The sequence below is a fragment of the Halichoerus grypus genome, chromosome 15 (assembly GCF_964656455.1).
Source record: "Halichoerus grypus chromosome 15, mHalGry1.hap1.1, whole genome shotgun sequence".
Classification (NCBI taxonomy): domain Eukaryota; kingdom Metazoa; phylum Chordata; class Mammalia; order Carnivora; family Phocidae; genus Halichoerus; species Halichoerus grypus.
In genome coordinates, this window is record NC_135726.1 from 17,544,958 (window position 1) to 17,566,607 (window position 21,650).

The 21,650-nt window shown below is 51.9% G+C and overlaps 2 protein-coding genes across 5 annotated transcripts in view; both read right to left on the bottom strand.

Annotated features, from left to right (window-relative positions):
• The window catches only part of SLC7A6 (solute carrier family 7 member 6), a 34,934-nt gene extending 27,376 nt beyond the window's left edge, over positions 1–7,558 (bottom strand). For 2 of the 3 annotated variants that reach the window (XM_078063716.1, XM_078063714.1), the window contains exons 1-2: positions 7,440–7,525; positions 5,447–5,574 (exon numbers count right to left, since the gene is read on the bottom strand). The gene's annotated coding sequence lies outside the window, so the exon portion shown is untranslated. Of the gene's footprint in view, positions 1–5,446; positions 5,575–7,439 lie in introns of all 3 variants that reach the window. The other variant, XM_036109186.2, reaches the window with a different exon arrangement.
• Positions 7,559–10,083: 2,525 nt separating this feature from the next.
• Positions 10,084–20,342, bottom strand: PLA2G15 (phospholipase A2 group XV). 2 transcript variants are annotated; one of them, XM_036109189.2, is made up of 6 exons: positions 20,102–20,342; positions 17,159–17,315; positions 14,749–14,867; positions 14,393–14,491; positions 13,768–13,992; positions 10,084–12,018 (listed from the first exon to the last, which is right to left on the bottom strand). In XM_036109189.2, exons 1-6 carry the CDS (start codon positions 20,214–20,216, stop codon positions 11,507–11,509), a joined length of 1,227 nt encoding a protein of 408 aa, XP_035965082.1. In that variant the 5' UTR covers positions 20,217–20,342; the 3' UTR covers positions 10,084–11,506. The 2 variants fall into 2 exon arrangements, with proteins under 2 accessions (XP_035965082.1, XP_035965083.1); XM_036109190.2 differs by having other exon boundaries at positions 11,572–12,018; positions 13,768–13,867.
• Between the last annotated feature and the right edge of the window lie 1,308 nt (positions 20,343–21,650).

Sequence of the window (21,650 nt, forward strand, 5' to 3'; positions counted from 1 at the left end):
CTCCCTCCCCTTTTGCCCCTTCCCCTGCCCATACTCTCTCTCTCTAATAAATAAAATCTTTTTATTTTTTAATTTTATTTTTTTAAAGATTTTATTTATTTATTTGACAGGGAGACAGCGAGAGCAGGAACACAAGCAGGGGGAGTAGGAGAGGGAGAAGCAGGCTTCCCAGTGAGCAGGGAGCCCAATGTGGGGCTCAATCCCAGGACCCTGGGATCATGACCCGAGCTGAAGGCAGTCACCTAACGACTGAGCCACCCAGGCGCCCCAAAATCTTTTTTAAAAAAAAGGAAAATGTATGACAACAAAAGCACAGAGACAGAAGGAAGAATTGGGAGTTATACAGTTGTAAATTTCTTATATGTGAAATAATGTAATTTACTTAAAAAAACACTAAACTAAAAAGATTAAAAGAAGGGGTATAAATAATGAACCAATGGTGGAAATAAAAAAATACTCAAACCAAAAGCAGGCAGCAAGATGGATGGACTTAGAAGGTATTACACTAAGAGAAATAAGTTGGCAGAGAAAAACAAGTATCATTATGAGTTCACTTATCTAAAAAACAAAACAAACGAACAACAAAAAAGGACTCATAAATACATAAAACAAACTGGTGGTTGCCAGAGGGGAGGGGGGTGAAGGGATGTGAAGGGGTATTAAGATATACAAACTTCCAGTCATAAAATAAATAAGTCACAGAGATAAAAAGTACAGCATAGGGGCGCCTGAGTGGCGCATTCAGTTAAGCCTCCAACTCTTGATTTCTGCTCAGGTCATGATCTCAGGGTCATGGGATCAACCGAGTAGGGCTCCATGCTCAGTGGGAGTCGGCTTATTCCTCTCCCTCTGCTCCTCTGCCGCTCATGCTCTCCTCTCTCTCAAATAAATAAATAAAATCTTTTTTAAAGTACAGCATAGAAAATATAATCAATAATATTGTAATAGCAGTGTATGGTGACAGATGGTAACTAGACTTATCATGGTGAGCATGTATGGAATTGTGGAATCACAATGTTGTACACCTGAAACTAATATAACATTGCATATCAAATATACTTAAATAATAAAAAATTTTTAAGAGGGCAGAAAAAAGAACATATGCAACAAATAGAAAACAGAAGACAACTAGCAAGATGGACGATTTTAACCCAACCATCCCAATAATAACATGAAATGTAAGTGATCTAAACATACCAATTAAGAGATAGACATTGACAGAACAAATTAGATAAAAACGCAAAACCCAACATGTAGTCTATGAGAAACACGCTTTAAATATAAAGACATTGGGGCGCCTGGGTGGCTCAGTTGGTTAAGCGTCTGCCTTCGGCCCAGGTCATGATCTCAGGGTCCTGGGATCCAGCTTAGCAAGGAGTCTGCTTCTCCCTCTTACTCTCCCTCTGTGCTCTCTCTCTCTCAGTGAATAAAATCTTAAAAAAATAATAAATATAAAAACATAAAGGGGTGCCTGGGTGGCTCAGCTGGTTAACTTTTTATCTCAGCTCAGATCTTGATCTCAGGGTAGTTAGTTCAAGCCCCTCGTTGGGCTCCATGCTGAGTGTGGAGCCTACTTAAAAATTAACAAATAAATAAATAAATATAAATAAGTTCTAGGTAAAAAGATAGGAAAAAATAAATCATGCAAACACTGATCGAAAGTTGGAGTAGCTATATTCACATCAGACAAAATAAACTTCAGAATAAGAAATACTTCCAGGGATAAAGAGGGACATTACATAATGATAAAGAGGTTAATTCACCAAGAAGACAATTCTAAGTGTGTGTTTCCTCCAACAACATAGCTTCAAAATACATAAAGCAATATCGTAGATATGAAAAGAGAAATACACGAATCCACGATTACGTTGTGACTTCAAAGCACCTCTCTCAGTCATCAACAGAATACGCAGACAAATAATCAGCAAGATCTAGGGGCACCTGGCTGGCTCAGTCGGTAGAACATGAGACTCTTAATCTCAGAGTCATGAGTTCAAGCCCCATGGAGGGGGTGTGGGGGGAAAAAAAAAAAATCAGCAAGATCTAGAAGGCCTGAAAATGGAATGTCCCAACATAGCTCTTGTCTAAGGAATTATGTGAATTCTGAGTGGGAAAGAAAAAAAATAGCATCTGCAATAGGGTTTACCTCCACATAGGAGAGCGGAACAGGCTAGAGGTGGGAGACAACCTTCTAAGCAGAAAAAACACTGCTTTGGCTCCTCAAGTTTCACAACAGAGTATCAACCCTACTATATCTCAGTTGGTATCAGAACACTGTTAGGAACCTTCCCTCAAGCTGCTGCCTGAGGCCTTTAAGACCAATTCCAACCTTCTTAGCAGGGCCTTATCACTATATCCCGCACCCCACCCCACCCCGACCCCAAAGTCCCACCCAAGGTCCTGTCCCACTGAATTACTTGCAGTTTCTAGAACCTGGAGTAGTCCAGGGTTTCCAGAGTCCATCAGACAAACATATTTTTGCTCATACTGAGCCCTCTGCTTCTAACACCCTTCTTCTACCACCGTTTCCCCAACAGCCTAGCTGCCATCTTTCTCCATATATCTCTTTGTGCCCATAAGATTTGTAGTACATACTTCTGCCTTAGCAACCACCTCATTCTGTTGCATTTACTTAGCTTCAGTCTCCCAACTAGTTTGTGAGTTCCTCATCTATTTTAACAGCACGCAGGACAAGGCCTAGCACAGGTTCAGTACTCAGTCCCTGATCACTGAATAAAATATACCAAGGACAGAAAATAGCTAAGAGAAAATACACAACAAACCCTACTGAAAGTCTAAGACCTTAAGTGGTTCCTAACATTTTGTCAAAGTACTTGCTCTTTAAGTAACAGATGATGGAGAAAAAAATGATAAAAAGCAACTCTGACTACAATAATGGTTTTGAATTCATTTGCATTTAATCAGTCACCATAGTATCTACATACATTCTCAAAAGGGCAGTCCATACCTGTGTGAGATGCATTGTTTATCTATCCCCACAGAATAGATTTGCAGACCTTCTTCAACAATGGGATGAAAATCAAGGAGCTCATAACTAAGCCGCTATCTCCAGCTCAGTAGCCTGGTATTTAGGGGAAAGAGTGTGCAACAAAATCTTACCAGATCACCCTCTCTGAACTGGCTATCCTTCTGCCTTTAATTTTTATCCAATTGATAAGAGAAATCGGCACGTGAAGATCACACACAGTTATCAGATTCTCAGTCTCTCTTTCTCATACAGTTTCTAAAATCACTATTGAAGAGGCGCCTGGGCGGCTCAGTCGTTAAGCGTCTGCCTTTGGCTCAGGTCATGATCCCAGGGTCCTGGGATCGAGGCCCACATTGGGCTCTCTGCTCAGCGGGGGGCCTGCTTCTCCCTCTCCCACTCCCCCTGCTTGTGTTCCCTCTCTCGCTGTCTCTCTCTCTCTGTCAAATAAATAAATTAAAAATCTTAAAAAAAAAAAACACATTTACTTTAAAAAGTAAAAAAATAAAAAAATCACTATTGAAGACAATTTCCAAATTCAGCATACCCTCTAAGTTTCTGTTGTGAAAAACTAACATTAAACCCTGCCTGTAAGGACACAGTGCAGCTTTCTAGCAGGTTTTCATCCTATTTTACAGGCTCCTGTACCAGATAATAAAGGAATTCATCAGACCACTAACATTGCCTCATGAAAATTTAACCATGAAACTATCATATGCAATTTTCAGGGGAAAAAAAAAGGAAGAATCTTTCAAAGTTCAATTACAAAGAATACTTTACAACCTGGATTTAAAAACTCTTTTAGGGCGCCTGGGTGGCTCAGTTGGTTAAGCGACTGCCTTCGGCTCAGGTCATGATCCTGGAGTCCCTGGATCGAGTCCCGCATCGGGCTCCCTGCTTGGCAGGGAGTCTGCTTCTCCCTCTGACCCTCCCCCCTCTCATGTGCTCTCTCTCTCTCAAATAAATAAATAAAATCTTTAAAAAAAAAAAAAAAAAACTCTTTTATAGGGGCACCGGGTGGCACAGTTGGTTAAACGTCTGACTCCTGGTTTCTGCTCAGGTCATGATCCCAGGGTCGTGAGATGGAGCCTCATGTTGGGCTCTGTGCTTAGCGCAGAGTGTGCTTAAGACTCTGTCTCCCTCTGGCCCTCCTCCTATGCCCATGTTCTCTCTCTCTCTCAAAATAAATAAATCTTTATTTTTTTTTTAAGATTTCATTTATTTATGTGTCAGAGAGAGAGAGAGAGAGTGAGCGAGCACAAGCAGGGGGAGCTGCAGGCAGAAGAAGAAGCAGGCTCCCCGCTGAGCAGGGAGCCCAATGTGGGGCTCAACCCAGGACCCTGGGATCATGACCCAAGCAGAAAGCAGACACCCAACCAACTGAGCCACACAGGCATCCCAAATAAATAATCTTTTAAAAAAATAAAATGGAAACTGGGTGGCTCAGACGTTAAGCATCTGCCTTTGGCTCAGGTCATGATCTCAGGGTCCTGAGATTGAGCCCCACATCGGGCTCCCTGCTCAGTGGGAAACCTGCTTCTCCCTCTCCCACTCCCCCCTGCTTGTGTTCCCTCTCTCGCTGTGTCTTTCTCTGTCAAATAAATAAATAAAATCTTTAAAAATAAATAAATAAAAATAAAATGAAATGAGAACTCTTGGAGCGCCTGGGTGGCTCAGTCATTAAGCCTCTGCCTTCGGCTCAGGTCATGATCCCAGAGTACTGGGATTGAGCCCCACATCAGGCTCCCTGCTCGGCGGGAAGCCTGCTTCTCCCTCTCCCACTCCCCCTGCTTGTGTTCCTTTTCTCACTGTCTCACTGTGTCTCTGTCAAAATAAATAAATAAAATCTTTAAAAAAAAAAAAGAGAACTCTTTTATAATTAATGACCATAGGGGAAAAGATTGTTGAGAAAAATACTAAAATCTCTACTGTGGTGAAAACATAGAGGACTCTTTCTTTTCTATACTTCTCTGAGTCTTATATATTTTCCACAATTAATAGGCGTTAACTTTTTTAATGCTTAACTCTCCTTCTCTCCCTATCTCTCTCTCTCTATATATAGTATCCCTATATCAAATGAAAAAGTTACGTAACTCTACATTTATGTTTTTGCCTAAGATACCAGGAAACTCAATATCAAATTCAGCACCTAATCACAGTGAATAAATACCCTCACTTTCAACAGTATGTGATATCTAGTCTTTTCCATTGACTTTGGTTTTCAATTTCTTTTTAACAACCTCATTGAAGTATCTTTAATTATAAACCACCACAATTACTCTTTAGAAAAAGAAACAATTTAATATACAATTTTATATAATATAGTGTTACATAACTGTTAATTATATGTGAGCCATTTTTCATTAATAGTATCCTGTTCGTATCTTGCACAAATAACTGAAACTCTTTACAAATCGCAAAGATCCAAGATCTAATAGAGAACAGAGCAATAATATTCACCTGCGAGGAAATAAGCAAACATCACACTTTCATAAGCTGCCTCATCATAAATGGTCAGGTACTGAGAAGAAAATGGAAGTCTTCACAGCAAGGCCTAATTCCATTTGTCTGTCTTGGCCATTTAACCTCTGCAACAAAGAGTAAGAGGCAGCTTATCAAAAAACGAACCTAATAAGCAACAGGATGATATTTCCCTTTGTAAAATTTAAGTTTTACATGCCTGGCAGGGGCAGCACTCAATTACTGAGAAGTTCCGTCACACCCACAGTGGAGTGTAACTGAAGCAACCAGCCCACACGTGTCAGAGAACTAACCCGGTCATCTCAAATCATGCATGTCTAGACAGCTGCTGCTCCCCAAGTCCCAGGTCCTGTAAGCCCTGTTTGTGTCACTTTTGTAAAAATATATCCACACCCTGGAGACTATAGCAGGAAACACACAGGACAGAGGTCAGGAAATCTCCTGTACCAAGAAGGGCCAAGGAGATCAGTCACATAACTGGTATTTACTTTTAGTCTGCAATAAAAAAATATGTCCACAGCCAGACAGGGAAGACGGAAGATAAGAAAAAAATTGTTGTGGTTTTCTGCGTATTTGTCAGGAGAGGGAAATCAAATATAAGAACTTGAATGGCAGTCTGAGAACAAAGTTGGGAAGCAAAAGCCATTAGTACACAAGGGCACCTTAGCAATGTAGGCAGACTGGGCAGTTTCCTCCTAAAGGGCTTCACAGCAAGCAAAGAGAGACAAAAATGAGCTCAGGAAGCACTCACAGACTTTCAAAAAGTCTGCTCCTCCCAGATCTTCAAATCAGAGAGCAGCTCTCAGAGAAGCACCAGATGGCTGAGCATTCGGCTACCACGATGCTAGATTTGCTGGCAGTGCTTTTTTCCCCCCATCAAGGGCAGAGACCGAATTCTTTTGAACTGTGTCACCAAGCACACAGCCCAGTGCACACAAGAGGTACTCAAAAACATCTGTTAAATATTGATTCCAATTTATACTGACCATTACACAATGTGGTACCCAGACTGTTTGCTCAGTGCTTAGTGAAGAATTCTCAGAATGTTTTACAAGTATCTCCTTCCATTTATAACATGAGATGATCAAACAAGGTGACAGGACATGAAGACACGAGAGAGAGCCATCACAGCAGGAGCACCCGGTTCCCTAGCACCAACAGGCCAGCCCTGCAAGCTCGGGCGGGCCCCAGACAATCTCGCAGCATCCCAGGAAGCTCTGATCCTGCGGTACAAAGTCTTGCATTTGCAGTTTCTCACAGCCCAGGTTCTCCTTCTCATCACACTCAGCCTCCGGTATCTCCCCGTCTCTCACACAGTCAGCATCGCACTCAGGGACTCTATCACCACAGTGTCCCTCACACTCTCAGCCTCTCCCACACTCGTGGAGTCACCCTCACACTCAGGCTCTCACACCCTCAGGGTTTCTCTCTCTCTCTCTCTCTCCCTCTCTCTCTCTCCCTCTCACACACACACACTCCCTCCCTCCCTCTCTCTCTCTCTCTCTCCCCCCCCCCTCTCTCCCCCCTTCTGGTCTAGGGCGCCTGTCTCTCACGCACACCCAGAGTCTCCTTCACACCAAGGTCTCTCCCATACTATCAGCGTCATCTGCTCACTCAGGGTGTTTCTTGCGCGCACACACAGTCACGCTCAGACTCAGGGGGTCTCTCACACTCACACACGTAGTCTTCCTCACACGCTGGGTCTCCCACTCAGGGTTCCCCCCACTCCTGGAGCCACCCTCACGCTCGCAGTCCCTCTTACACGCACAGCGTCACCCCTCCGGCACGCTCTCGCCGCCGCGTCTCTCACGTGCCGCCCGCCCGCCCCGCGCCCGGGTTGGCGGGCCCGCACCCCGCACGCTGCGGCGGCGGCGGCCGCGCGGAAAGTTCGGCCTCCAGGACGCGGCCCCGGCCCCGGCCCCGGCCCGGCCCCGGCCCCGCTTCCCCCGCGCGCCCGCCCGCGGCCCGTTACCTCGCAGTAGCCAGGCGCCCACAGGATGCTCGGTAGCTCGACCGCCTGGGCCGCCCCGGCCGCTCAGGCCCCGCCCCCGCCACGTCACGCGCCGCCGGATCGCGACAGCGCGCGCCGCGTCGGGACAGGACGCCTAGCTCCGCGCGCGGGGTTGGCTTGCGGCGTCGCTTCTGGGCCTCTGGGGCCGCCGGGCCTCAGGGGTCGGCCGACCCGGCTCGGGAGTGCGGTCCCAGCGTCTGCGTGCACTTGGCTGCCCGTGACCAGGGCCCGGCCACCCTCGCTCTAAATGGCCCGCACAGCCGGCTCCTATGTGGCTCTTGGCCACACAGCTTACACAAGGAGCTCTAAACAGCCGCCATACCCTGTTCACCACCATCCCCTTCCCTACGCACCTTAGGAAGACACAGACCCAGGACCTGTCCTCCCACATTCACAGCTCAGCTCCAGCTCAAGTCCACTGAGGCCTCCACAGACACATGGACACTGTTGTGCTTCTGTAGCCAACCCCCCCCCCACCCCGCCCCCTGGGGCTCAGGCTTGAGGACATTTTTCCATCCTCAACTTGTGTGACCCTACTAACATCCCAGGGAGGGGGGGGAGCTGCGCCCTCCTGTCTTCCTCTACCTCTGGCTGCTCCTCCTCCTTTCCTCCTAGGGGTTCTTTTCCTCTGGTAGCTCTGGGCTCTTCTAGGTCTCCCGACCTTATGGGCAGCTGAGCCCTCCGCCTTAGCTTCCTTTCCACAACCTCAAGCCATGACTCTCTCCTGGGACATGGAGTCATTTCCCCTGACAAGTGTTTACAACTGCACACCCTCTAATTCCAGACTGACCATACCCAAAGCCCTGCTCCCCATCACCCAGTGACGCAGCCAGAGATGGGCAGCACACCTTCCTCCTTCCTGCCCCCCAAGGACCTGCAGGTTTTCTCATGGTTTTCTTCACTCCAGCTCTAGTAGCCTCCCGATCCCTACCCTGTTCCTTCTAACCCATCCCCACGGGAGACTGACTTTGTATCTCCTCTGCCTAAAAACCCCTCCGTTCTCCTACCTATAGACCTGAGACAATGAACCTTAAAGAACCCTCACTCGTATGCCCTCCTTGTGCTCTCTGCTTGGACTACCCTCCCTAAGTGTGAATGAGAGTATGTGTATATTTGGATATTAGAATATCTAATATAATTAGAATTATATTAGAATCTGACCCTTTAACCCCTGGATCCCTTCCTTCTCTCTCCCTGGCCAGGCAGAGGAAGGACCGCGCTCACTTGTGTCACTCAGTGGCAGCTGGTCCACTTATCCCTGCAACAAACACATACATGACCTGCCAACATCCAGCTCTCTGGCTTTGCTGTCTTCACACCCGGTTACAACAACCCGCCGTGAAAGCCCACTATGCAGCAAGCACTGAATCGGATGTTCCCCAATACCATCAGTGTTCCTCAGGACCACCCTGCAGGGCACATTTATTCAGCTCCATTCTTCAGATGAGCAAGCTGAGGCTCAGGGAGGTAAGGAGACTCCCCAGGCTACTTACCTGGAGCTGGTAGAGCTCAGATTTGAACCCCAGTCATCTGGTCTTAAAGCCTGCTGTGACTCCATGCTCTCTCTCTGCAGCTGTGAAACCAAGGATGGCAGTGGGGCTAAAACAGGTCAGGGGTGAGTAGGTGGCTGTTAAGGCCATCACAAGGAGTGGCAGGGGAGGGTGGGTGTCAGGGCAGAGCTGGGACTCAGGCTGAGTAGGACCTGGAGGTAAGGGTTTGCACCCTTTTGTGCTGTTATCCTTTTACCAGAGCCAGCAATTGCAGCTGGACCCATGTATCGCTGGGCATCCTCACCCTCTCTGGGCCAGCCGTCTTCCAGTTTGGTCAATAACTAATGCAGTGAGGGTTCAGAGCGCCCTCTAGTGGTCCAGGGTGTATTGAAGCCTGAAGCCCAGGCAGGGCTGGCTCTGTGGAGGTGGCAGGTACTGGGGCTCCCACCAGCCCCACAGTCCTCAACCCCCTCTCTGGGCTCTGCACCACAGACAGTCCTGGACCCCATCCCTATACATGTTTCCCTGTATCAGGCTCTCTGTTTCCCTGTCTTTATCCATCTCCATTGGTTCCGTCTCGGTCCCTGTCTCTGCCCATCTTGGTGTCTGACCTAGTCTCAGCCTAGTTTCTCCTCCTCCCTCAGTCTCTGTCCCAAGGGAGACAGATGGTGGGCAGACAAACTGAAGAAACAAAGTAGAAGGTTGGTGTCTTAAAAAGAACTCTAGGGTCAAAAGATGCTGAGACCTGAAAGGTTAGAGAGGACAAAAAGGTTGGGCAGCAGAGTCCAGCCAGGGTGACCTGAAGGATTGTCCTCTGCCCCCAGCTCTGTGGCAGTATGTGGGGCCTGCCGGCCAAGCAGGAGCAGAGGGAAAGCAGGAGCCACATTCCAGTGGGAATGTTTCAGGTCCTGGTTCTTAATCCCAGGAGGGGAAATAGATTCCAGGAGATGGGGCAGGAGGGTAAGGCCCAAATAGGTGCATAGGAGCCATGCTTTGGTGCTGAGAGAACCCATCAAGGCCCCAGGAAGGGTCCAGCCTGATTACTTGCCTCTCTAGCCCCTTCACCCCTCCACTACCTCCCTCCTCTCATGCTCAGAACAGAGCCTCAGCCAGGGTACTTTACAGCATCCAGAATATTTTTATTGCCAGAATCAAGGTACAGCCTGCTTAGAGCTCCATGAGGGGCCCACCATCCAGGAATAAAAGGAGACATAGATGCTGGGTATGTTCCCAAAGAGAAAACCAGCTCCACAGAAACCTGGTGGGAGAGCAGTCCAGTCCGGCCCAACTGTGGCTCTGGGGTCCCATCCTAGAGGCTAGACTCGAGTCTTGGCCTACAGCCATCGCCCACCTGGAGATGACTGCCACCAAGGCAGATTCAGACTCTCCAGCCCTGCTATCATAGGAAGATCCATGAAGCACCTCTGGAGCAGACAAAAAACTACCCGGGGAGCCCCAAGCCACCTGGCTCTCTCAGGGGCCCACTCAAGTTTCTGGGCTAGTCTCTGCAGACTAAACACCAGTGAGCTGCCTGGTGGGAGTAGGTGCTGGGCAAGACGGGCAAGAGCCCTACCTCCTCTCAGCGCTGTGCCAGCCCACCTGGGTGCTAGAAAAACCCCAGGGCAGGGTGGTAATGTGGTGGTGGGGTTATCAAGAGGGCAGCTCAGGGTACCTCTGAACGGCCTTAGCTACTTCCTTGAGTTTTCTTCATGAGTACCTAAAAGGCCATGAGACTGGGCCCTGGTCTCATCCTTGAACCACAGTCCCAGGGCAAAGGGAACCAGCATCAACACTGTGGGTAACAACACAACCAAGGGGAATCAAGCCTCCTGGGACAGCACCTCCAAGAAATGGAGGGCCACCTGCTGCCCGATCCCGAGCTAGGCTGTTCTTGGAGGTGAGGGAGGTAGGAGTGAATGCCCCAGGACCTGGGAACCACGGAGAACACAACTCACCCCTGTCTGCAGGAGGAACCAGGCTGCCTCCAGAAAGCCACAGTCAGGCTGTTGAGCGACTAGGCCACGGGGAAGCCGGCAGCTCCAGCCACTCGCAGCCAGTAGCAAGCCTACCTGTGGCCAGTGTGTGGGAAGATCACCGTAGGGACCAGGAGTCCAGCCCTGGGACCTTTAGGGACAGGGACCACAGCTCAGTGATAGCCCTCACAGGAAGACTGAGGGACCAGGGCCTGGTGGGTGAGTGTGAAAAGGCCACAGGGGTATGAGAACAAATGGCCCCTGAGTTCAGGATTGGGGCGCCAACCCTCCTGCGGAGCCAGTCCTGAGGTCACAGCAATTCCAACAGCAGCAGCATTCTTTCCAGCAAGGATCCCCCAAGTGAGTCCAGACTCTTTCTTCCTTCCTCACTCCCACAGAGGAAGGACAAGAAACAGCACTTCCCAATGGCAGACGTGTCGCAACCCGAGACTGAGGACCTGAGGCAGTCAGTCCCGAGCTGCTGAACTCCCGGGCGGCGAGAGCCCCGCAGGACAAGAGAAGCGGCCGTCGCCAGGCCGTCCCACAGCCCTGCCTGGCGCACGGATCAGGGCCCGAGGAGCACACGTTTCAGATAGGCCAAGGTGGTGGCATTGGCCAGCATCTCTATGTGCTCGCTGCCCGGCAGCGCCTGCACAGACACTGGCTGCTCCTGGCGGCCGCGCCAGGCCCGGCACTGCAGCGCGCTCTGCAAGTTCACGGTGCCGTCGCCGTCGCCAAAGCAGATTCTGGGCTCGCGGTCCGGGAAGCTCTCATAGTCGAAGGAGTCTGGCGTGGGGACCCCGGTGCCGTAGAGGCAGTGCAGCGGCACGCCAGGTGGCGCCGTGGCTTCGACCAGCCCCTCCGTGTCCTGCCGCATGAGCCACCCGTCTCTGAAGCCGATGTCCTGGAAGAAGCGGCGATAATCCCGCAGCGTGTAGTTGGTTGTGGGTGTGCGCACGAAGATCTTGCCGGGCGACCAGGCGGAGCTGTAGGGCAGCAGCCAGCTGGTGGAGACGGCGGACCGCTGCTGCTCCCGGATCTTCAGGGGCCCGATGACCGGGATCCGATTGTTGTCTCCTGCAGGGAGAGTGCTGGCTCAGTCTGTGCTCAGGAACGCAAGCCGAGCCGCCGCTGGGCCTCTGTGGGGCCCCGGGGAGGGGAGGGAGGGGAGGGAGGGGAGGGAGGGGCCCAGTCAGCACTCCAGCGCCTCCACGCTGTCACTGCACCTCCCATGTTCCCTTTATTTTTGCTCCATCTGGGAAGCACACGACCAGGCCTTGTTTCTTTCCTTCTGCACTTCATCACCAGGGATTTAGGCAGCACATACCCACAAGGTGATGCCCTGTGTAAGCAGTACCCTCCACTGAGCGCTTGTCACCAGGCTGTGGGCACTGACCCTGCTGAAGGTGAATCAGCACATTGGCAGCCCACGGACACATTCCTCTTTTTCTTTGCTTACACGGAGTTATGAAAATGTTTCTCTTTTCCTAGGCTCAGTCTCAGGCCTGCCGCCAGCCAGCCCTGGTCGTATCCCACTCATCGGCCTGTCACTGACCCAGGCAGCCAGGCCTGCAGGAGACGAGGCAGGAGGGGAGGCCGCAGGCAGAACGAGAACCCTTCTCACACGGGAATGCCAACCACACAGCCAGTGAGGCCTCTGGGGAGTGAGCTGGACCTTGGAAATAGGGGCCGTCTGATGTATTCAGGACCCACAGCCACCCATCACCCCACCTCTCTGACTGACCACAGGCCTTCAGCTCTTGTGGGGTCTGGCTGTAGGACCCCTGAGGAAAAGGAAGCCCCTAGCTAGTCCATGACTACCACCTCCCTGTCAGGGCCTGCCAGAACAGTTCCCCAGAATCTGAGGCACAGCTCTATGGGGACTCACAGGGAGGCTCTGAAAGGCTGGAACCTGAGCCCCACCACAGCTCCTGTCTCAAACTCAGGCATGCCCCCATCTGTCCTTTCAGGTCCAGGCTGGACAGAGCATGTGGCTGTAATGAGTCCTCACTATATCTGGATTCACTGTCCAGCCAATCCACAGTCACTATACTGAGTCTAACGTGATGGCAACTATCAGTTGACCACCAAGTAGGTCAGGCAGTGCTGATGATATGAGGAAGAAAACTCCTCAGATGCTTAGCAGAGCCATGGCTCGTGGCTCCTAAAGTAAGGGGCCGTGGGTTCACCCCCAGTCCTAGCAGAGGGAGGGAGGAAAGCCCCACGGCTACAGCTGGCAGGCTCTGACAGTCATGAAAAGGCAGGTGAACTGGGGAGGAATGGGGAAGGAGGTGGCTTTCCCCCCTGCCAGGCAAGCAGGCCCAAAGAAATCTGCACCTGCTTCCTCCCTGCATTACCCACAAAGGCTCCCCACTGCCACAGATGGAGGTGTAACTCATAAACAGGAAACTGTAGCCCAACCTTCCTTCCATGGGGCAAAGGTGGGCATGAAGATAGGGAGAAGGCTCCCCCAAAGAACTCTGGGTCAAACCAAGTTAGGCCAGCCAGGCCAGAGCACAGCCTATGTGTGTACACATAGACACAACAAGTACCTGTGTGCCCAACAGCTGGGCCAGTGCATGGATGCGGTGCAAAAAAAATGTACACAGATAACCAAGGACACCAACTGGAGAGACGAAATTAAGTAGCGTTAGGCTCTCTTTTGCAAAAAGAGATGTTTGGAAAAGCATACCGCTCTGGAGAAAGAAGGATCCTCACCCAAGAGAAAAGACACGAGGCTGCCCAGGAGGACATTGCTGAAGGAAAGAGAGGGCACCATTCCTGACACATCAGCCCCCATATCGGGTAGGTCAGACAGGGTCTTACCTGAGGCCAGGACACGAAAAGTCTTGGCCACGCCCCCCCAGGGCGCACCCAGTGCCACAAACGCACGGATGTACTTGTTCTTCCAGGCCTGTGGCTGTCGCTGCAGAAAGTAGAGTGTGTACATGTTGCCCATGCTGTGGGCAACCACCACCACAGGGCCCCCATACAGCTGGTGCATCTCCTCGATCATCTCCCGGAGGGCCAGGAAGTAGGGCCCGTTTTCATCTGTAGGCCAGAGCCAGGCAGCGGTCAGGAAGGAAGGGTCCTGGGGCCTGAACCACTAAATGTTCTTCAGGCCAGATCCAGGACTAGGTGGGTGGGGAAAATGCTAAAATCTAAGTGGGAATGGCCTGCTTTCCCCTCCCTTTCCAGGAAGGGAGGAAACCTAGGAGCTCCTTTTCTCCTCCTCAGCCTCGTTAGCTCTCCCCAGGGCTCAGAGGCCCGGAAATCCTGGGGTGAGGGATGGGGAGGGACAGAACAGATTGACTAGGGGGTGACAGCTGTGACCGCTGGGATAGACACGAGAGGCCCTGGAGGCAGGGGAGAGCCCAGGGCCTATGGTGGCTGTGACCTCCTCGTCCCCACCTCCCAAGATGTCAGGGAGGAAGCAAGAGTGACCACTTACTTGGGGCTCGGCGCCAGTCGTAGGGGGCCCCCCGGACATCCTCACCCCGTGTGTAGCCCCAGCCCACAAGGCTCTCTACCATGGTATGGAAATAGGAACCTGCAGACGGTAAGGTATGGGAATTAGGGCAAGTACAGCCAGTGCCTGCCCCAACGCCACGCCCAACAAGGAGACGGTGACATCTGCTGTGACAGCCGCTGTAGAAGACCCCCGAAGGAGCGCCATAAGGCTCAGTGGCTACACTGCTGAGAGACAGCTTACAGGCTACCCTTTCAAACTAACAGCATTTCTCCCACTCTGGGAATATAGCAGAACTTCCAGCTGTTCCCTGGAGGGCATGAGGAAGGGCTACATACCCACACTGCTTTTGCTGGGGTCCAGGAACTCCACTGAGAAAGTCTTCCCAAAGCCAGGGACACGCACATCCACGCCATCTGGGAACTGGGTGGCCCGGGATGTTCTGTTGTAGACCAGCCTATCAGGGGAGGATACTGAGCTGATGATCCAGAGGTGACACTGAACCTGGTGTGTCCTAATACTGCCCTGTGTCTTGAGTCATATTCCCTTACTATCCTCATGTTTGGCAAGTATAGGGGAGACTAAAAAGTAACAAAGCAAGTTTATGAAGCACAGATCAGAGTAACCACATCCACCTGAGACCCCAACCAAGACTCATTCCGAAGATTAATCCAAGGACCCCCATCAAGGCAGTATTTCCTTCTCAATGTCATCCACCTCAGAATGCAGGTCTTGGGATTTGGTTGGGAAATTGGCTCTGCCATCCACATCACACTTGACCCAAAAGGCAGTCAGCCTAATCTTGCATGCTCCCACTGCCCCATCTTCGTGGATTCACCTCCTGCCACCCAACACGCCACAGGCAAAGGGGAGGGTAAGTGTAGCACACAACAGAACCAAACGGAGCAACCCCCACCCTAAGGCCCAAACACCTGTGGCTGCTATGTGGATGGACGGACAAGGCCTGGAAGATGATGGGACAGGGCGGTGGGAGACAGGAGGAAGGCTTTGTGCTAGGCCGGGAACCCTGTTCTGGCCTCCCTGATACCAAGGAGACAAATGTGCCCAAGGAAACACAGGCTAGACCTGTGATCCTTGGTGGCCCTGAGTCCTAACCCCCTAAGATCAGCCACAGAAAGCTGACAAGATACCAACGTTGACCCAAATAATAGGTCCTGGGGACCCATTTTCTCTAGGGCAATCTGTGGATGAACCCAATGGCCACTCAGCAAAGTGTAGAAAACTTTCTACAAAGCCAAAGCAGCTCTAAACAGGTCAGATGTCCAATGAAGGTAGACGAGCCCCTCTCAGTATCAGCCCGAACCTCCCATTGGCAGTACCTGAGACCATGTCTCTCGTATAAAAATAGAACTGCAGATCAACAGCCCAGAAATAACCCTGATCACATACAGAAGAGGAAAAAGTCAACAAAGCAGATGTCATAAACAACACGGAAAGGCAAGGCACCTGGAGAACCAGCTAGTATGTCTCCAGGAAAAAAATTTAATTTGTGAGACTCCATTCAGCTCAAACATTTACTGAGCACCAGTTGTGTTCCTGGTTCTACTGCTATAAAGATAAAAGAGAGACAACCTCTGTCTTCAGGGAGCTGGGTCTTAGCTCAGGGTCACACAATCTGGGTTTAAGTCTTGGTTCTCCCACTTATTAGCTAAGTGACCCTAGGCAATTTTGTAATCTTTGAGCTTCCAGATTTCCTCATCTGTAAACAGGGTTGAAAACAGTACCTGTCTCATAGGGTTACTATAAGATTAAATGAAAGAAAGTATATAATATGGACAGTGCCTGTATTTGATAAGCAGTCATTCCCAGAACATTATCTTATTAGCAGGGAAACATCCTTCGAAGCAAAGTTTGGCACCTGATAAGGATGAAAGGAAATAGGCATGTGGCCCGGAGGAAGGAAAGGTTAAGAGCTCTGGGGAGTGGCAAGGGAAACTTTCCAGAAGGACCAGGCTCAGGTTTTAAAGGGTGAATGGGAGGGAATTTATCAGGCAAAGAGTGTAAAGGTAGATTCCAGGCTGAAAGAACCACATGTACAAAGACATGGAGACCTGGTATGTCCCAGGAGGAACAAGAGGCTGAGGGGCCAGTGGCCAGCTCAGAGGCAAGGGAAGGAGTGGAGGCCATACTGAGGCTATGAACAGGGGCTGGAGCATAGAATCTACATGGAAGGGGGCGCCTGGCCGGCTCAGTCGGTAGAGCATGGGGCTCTTATCTCGAGACTGTTGAGTTCGAGCCCCACATTAGGTGTAGGGATTTTTTTTTTCTTTTAATAGACTTTATTTATTTATTTGAGAGAGAGAGAGAAGGAGCAGGGGGAGGGGCAGAGAGGGAGAAGCAGACTCCTTGCTGAGCAGGGAGCCCAATGTGGGGCTCAATCTCAGGGTCCTGGGATCATGACCTGAGCCGAAGGCAGACTCTTAACCGACTGAGCCCCCCCCCCACCAGGCGCCCAAAATAAAATCTTAAGGAGAAAAAAAAGAATTCACGCAGAGGGTGTGAAGCACAAGGCATAACTGGAAAGGGTAGGGACAAGAGCTGCAGGAAAGGGAAGAAAGTTCTGTCTGGGAGGGTGCAGAGATGGTGCCGTTCAGACTGAGGAAAGGAGAAGGGCAAGAGGTCAGTGACCTCAGGGTGTGCTGAAGTGGGGATGAGACAGAAACGGGTTCTAGAGATTTCTCTAGGCCGGGTCGGTGAGCAGCACGGCGTCTGTGCCCCAGCCCCCACCTGATATTGTCAATCCAGCAGTCAATGATAACTGGCAGCAGCAGTTCGAGGTTGAGCCAGAGCGTGAAGTAGCTGTCTGTCCTCTTGGAGCACAGGTAGTGCACGACCGTTGGCTTGTCTAGCTTCGCTTCCAGCTGGTTGCCCAAATCACCGGGCACTGCAGAGGGACACAGAGCACGCATGAGGCCCTGGACCTGGCAGGCTGGGGACCCCTGAGGCTTGAACCCATAGGCCTTCTACCCACAGCTGTCCCAGGCTACAGAGGAGGGCCTTGTTCACTCAAAGGAGTGGGAAACAGGACAAAGCACTGGGCCACTTAAACAACCGAAACTGAATCCAGAGAAGGCACTCCAGGACAGGCTTGTGCAGCGGGGCAATGAACAGAGGTAGCTGCCAGCCTCCTGAGAGCCCAGTAAGGTTCCAGGGAGCAGAGCATCTGGAGGGCCCTAGCCTCTCAGCACACCTGGCCCCCGTGGCAGAGGTGGCTACCCTGAAACCTCACAGCATTCCAGCCATGGCCCAGTAGGGGTGGTGTGCCCAGGCCCCAAGGATAACTTCTCTCTCCCAAGCTGCTCAACAGACCAGCTACACAGAACCTGGTCTACACGGCGCCCTGGGGCCCTTGTGACACTCAAACCCATCCCCCTGGCTTCACTGCCCACCATTAAGGCCCTTCCCAGAATATGTGCTCCCACTGACCTTTCAGGCCTCACCTGCTTCTACATGCCATGCTCTTGACACCTTCCAAGCACATCCCCAATTAGAATCCATGATCCCCGAGTGAACAACCAGCTCTTGGCTCTCCTGAGCGTTCTCGGGGCTCTGTGAACCCAGCCTTGAAGAGGGCATGCCCTCCCTGTACATCATCTGTGTCCTCAGGGCTACCATGGGAGGGAGGTGTGGCACCTGCCTTCACCTCCCCTAACAATACAGATGCAGAAGTGGGGAGTCTTCAGCATGACAGCACAGAGACCTTGGTCACTGTCTCCACCAAAAAGGAATTGGCTAAATGAGGAAGCCACCAGATATGTTGTGCCTGAATGCCCTTTGTCCTGGACAGGCTGTGTGGTGATTTCTTAAGCCCCATGTTGCTTAAAACCAGGACAACAGACATCTATGTACCCTTCACTGCAAATAACACTGGGAGAGAACATCCTTACAATGCCCACTTTACAGACAAGGAGACTGAGGCTGAGAGGGGCAGAAATGGCTTGCTACAGTTTCCTCCTGCCCACTTCTTTTGTATCACTTCTCTGGTCTCTGCTTCCTCTACCACCAGTTTGGGTTTCACTCATAGAGGCTGGTCACCCTCGGATGCCGATCCTCTGATGGCCAAGGTCAGGTCCCTGCTCTGTGCACAGGAACAGCTCTTCCCCTGCCCACCACGGGGTTTCCCAGAACTGATGCCAACACCTTCACTCTCTGAGAAGCTAGGCAGATTAGGATTCTGTGACTCTGGGTGGAACGTGAGGCTCCTCTGCTGTGACCTAGGACAACCAAGAACTGAATGAATTAATGAGCGCAGTGATCCAAGCAAAAAGCCTGCGTGCATCAGGGACCACACATTTCCCAATGCCATACCCTTCATATTCAGAACTGAGGCCTACCTGTGTCCCCTTGTGGGTCTACAGGACAAAGTCTAGATGCCCCAACCAGTCACAGGCCCTGCACAATCCACTCCTTCCCCAACTCCATTGCAGACAGCCTGGACTGCTTACCTCCCTCCCTCTAATATGTAGTTTGCTCTTCCTGGTACTCTCTCCTGGCCTCAGCTCTAGCTACACACTCCAAGAAGCCTTTCCTGACTGGGTTGGTGGACTCTCTGTGCTTGCCCAACACAGACCTCATCTCTGGGGATCCCTGCAAGCTTAGGGAATGCAGGGCCATGTCTGCCCAGATAACCATGGTGAACCTGAGCCCAGCATCCCCCTGGGGTATTTCCTGGCCTAGAGCTCCTGGTGGGGGACCCCCTTGGGACCACACTGCCTGCCAACCCTACGCTTCTGCAATGTGCATCATCCCCATTAAAATATTCCCATTAGAAAGAGCATGGGGGTCATGCTGTAGCAGATTCAATATGTAACATGTCTGTGCCTTTAGGAGTCCTGGCTGGCCACCAACTCAATGCTTGAATGAAGCATCCAAGACCCCCAAGACAGAAGTCTCTTCCCTGTCCACCACCACAAGGAAATACTGTGGCTCCCGTAGAGTTGCAGGGGCCAGGACCACGGAGGGGATAAGCAGGGGAGGTCATCTAGTCCCAATATAGCCCAGTCCAAATTGGTCTGGCAGGGTAAGAGTACAGGTATGTTTCTTGACATCTGTTCATAGCCATTGTCCCAAACCTTACCTCTGTCTTTAGCCATTCTCAGATTCCTTTAAGCCTCCTCCCTCAGGCCTAAGGCCACCCATTTGATAAGTTTGGGGGTGGGGGAAGTCTCGGTGGCAGGCTAGGAGAGCCATCCTTTCCTCAAAAAGCTTCCTTTTGATAATGCCTCCTGAAACATATGGGGCTGGAAGGGTCGAGAGAACCTCCTAGCCATGCCCAAACCAACAATGAGGACCCTGGGGACCAAATCCGAGAAAACCCGAGCCCCCGGCGATCCTCAGGAGTGGGGCCAAAGGACCTCGGTCTCTCCAGCTAAAATATGGGCATAAAGCGAGGCAACTTTTGGGACTGACGCAGACAGGAGGACTGAGGGACAACCGAACCGTAGCCCTCCCACTTACCCCATATTCTACAGGGGAAGGTGAGCAGAGGTTGACCACACCCGCACCCAGCATGGCGGGAGGTGGACAGACAGACCCAGGGGGCAAGACAGTCATATGCTCCCCCACCCCATGCTCAGAGCAGATGCAGACCTGGAAGATAGCGCCCCGCCCCCGGACCCCGTCCTGCCGGACCCACGAACACACGGACCCACGACTGGACGCGCGCCTCACCCAGCACCACCGGAGGGGGACGTCCGACCGGGAGTGCCGGATCCGCCAGGAGCAGGAGGCACAGGAAGCCACCCGGGAGCAGCGCCGCATGGTAGGGACAGAGGCGAAGACCCATTGCGTGACACCGCCGCTGCAGGTCCGAGGTGCGGATTCAGCGCTCCGTGCTCGCGCCTAGGCCGGGGCGGCGGCGACGCGCTTAACCCCACCGCCCGCACTCGGCCACGGCGGCCGGGCCAATCAGCATCCGCCTCCCCCAAACGGCCTGCCAATAGGGACTCGCCGACAGGCACGTCCCTCACAGTCGGAGCTCGCCGCCTCGCCCCTGCGGATCCCAGGCCCGCTCCTTGGACCGCGCCGCGCGCCGAGCGCATCGATCGCATCGATCGCATCGATCGATCCGGGTTCAGCCTGGCTTCTCTGCTCAGTCCCGGACGAGTCGGACCCAGCTCGCCGCTGCTGGATACCCAACCCAGCCTTGTGTACCCTCACCCCCGGTTCGTGGCTCGTCCCTGACCTGAGATCTGGACCGAGTCGGGCCGAGGGTGGATTCAGAGTCCAGTGCTCGCCGCTGCTGAGAGACCCTGGTTAGAGCAAGGGGAAGAAGGGGAGAAGTGAATCCCGGAAAGTTACTGGGCCTCAGGGGACCGGGAGCTGACCAGGACCTTTGTACAGACCCCACACCGATTCTTCACACCCTGCCCCCACGGCACGTGGGTTCAAGCAAGGGGTCCAGGGGCGCGCTGCGTCTGTCCAGGGAATGCGGGTGGGACAGGTAGAGGCCAGGTGTGAGGGCTGCCCGGCCTAAAGTTTTAGTTTCGGGCAATATGGAGTCACCCCTCCAGACTGAGCAGTTCTAGTGCCCCAGAGAAAGTGGATTTGAACCTCAACCCTATGGCCATGGCCCACTGGCAGATTCCCCAGCAGAGCAGGACAGGTGTTGTAACCTTGGAGTCCACCTACCATTCCCACTACGCGCAAACTGGGGATCCAGAGAGGACACAGACTCCCTGCTGGAGGAATCAGAGGCAAACAGAATGGGCAGATTTGACAGCTGGCGATATGACCAGCACCACGGGTCACTCTAGGATACGGAGACCAGTATGTTTGGAGACAGAAAGTCTTGATCCTCCACACACTTCCTCCTGAGGGCCAGACAACACCCTGATCATTCCCTGGTCTTAAGACTTCTAGCCCGCCCCTTCCTTCCTTCCTTCCTTCCTCTTGGCCAATGGCTGACCCTTTCTAGCCTTTCAGAGTACTCCTGGATGAATCAACTCACCATCTTGGCCTGCCCCTCCTGTGTTCTTATAGGGAAACATATTGGTGGTTGGGGTACACTACTCTCTTAAGGTCCAACTATCTCCCTCAGGCCCTGGCAAGGACCCCAAACCCTGACTCCCTCACCTCCATCCTGGCCCCCAGAAAGAGGGGTTGCTAAGGACCAATCTAGTGCAGGTCCACAGTGGGAGGCCATAGACATCCTTTTGCGGGTATTATGGACAGGCAGGAGTCCATAGTCAAGGGTTAAGTGGAGGGAGGGTAGGCATCA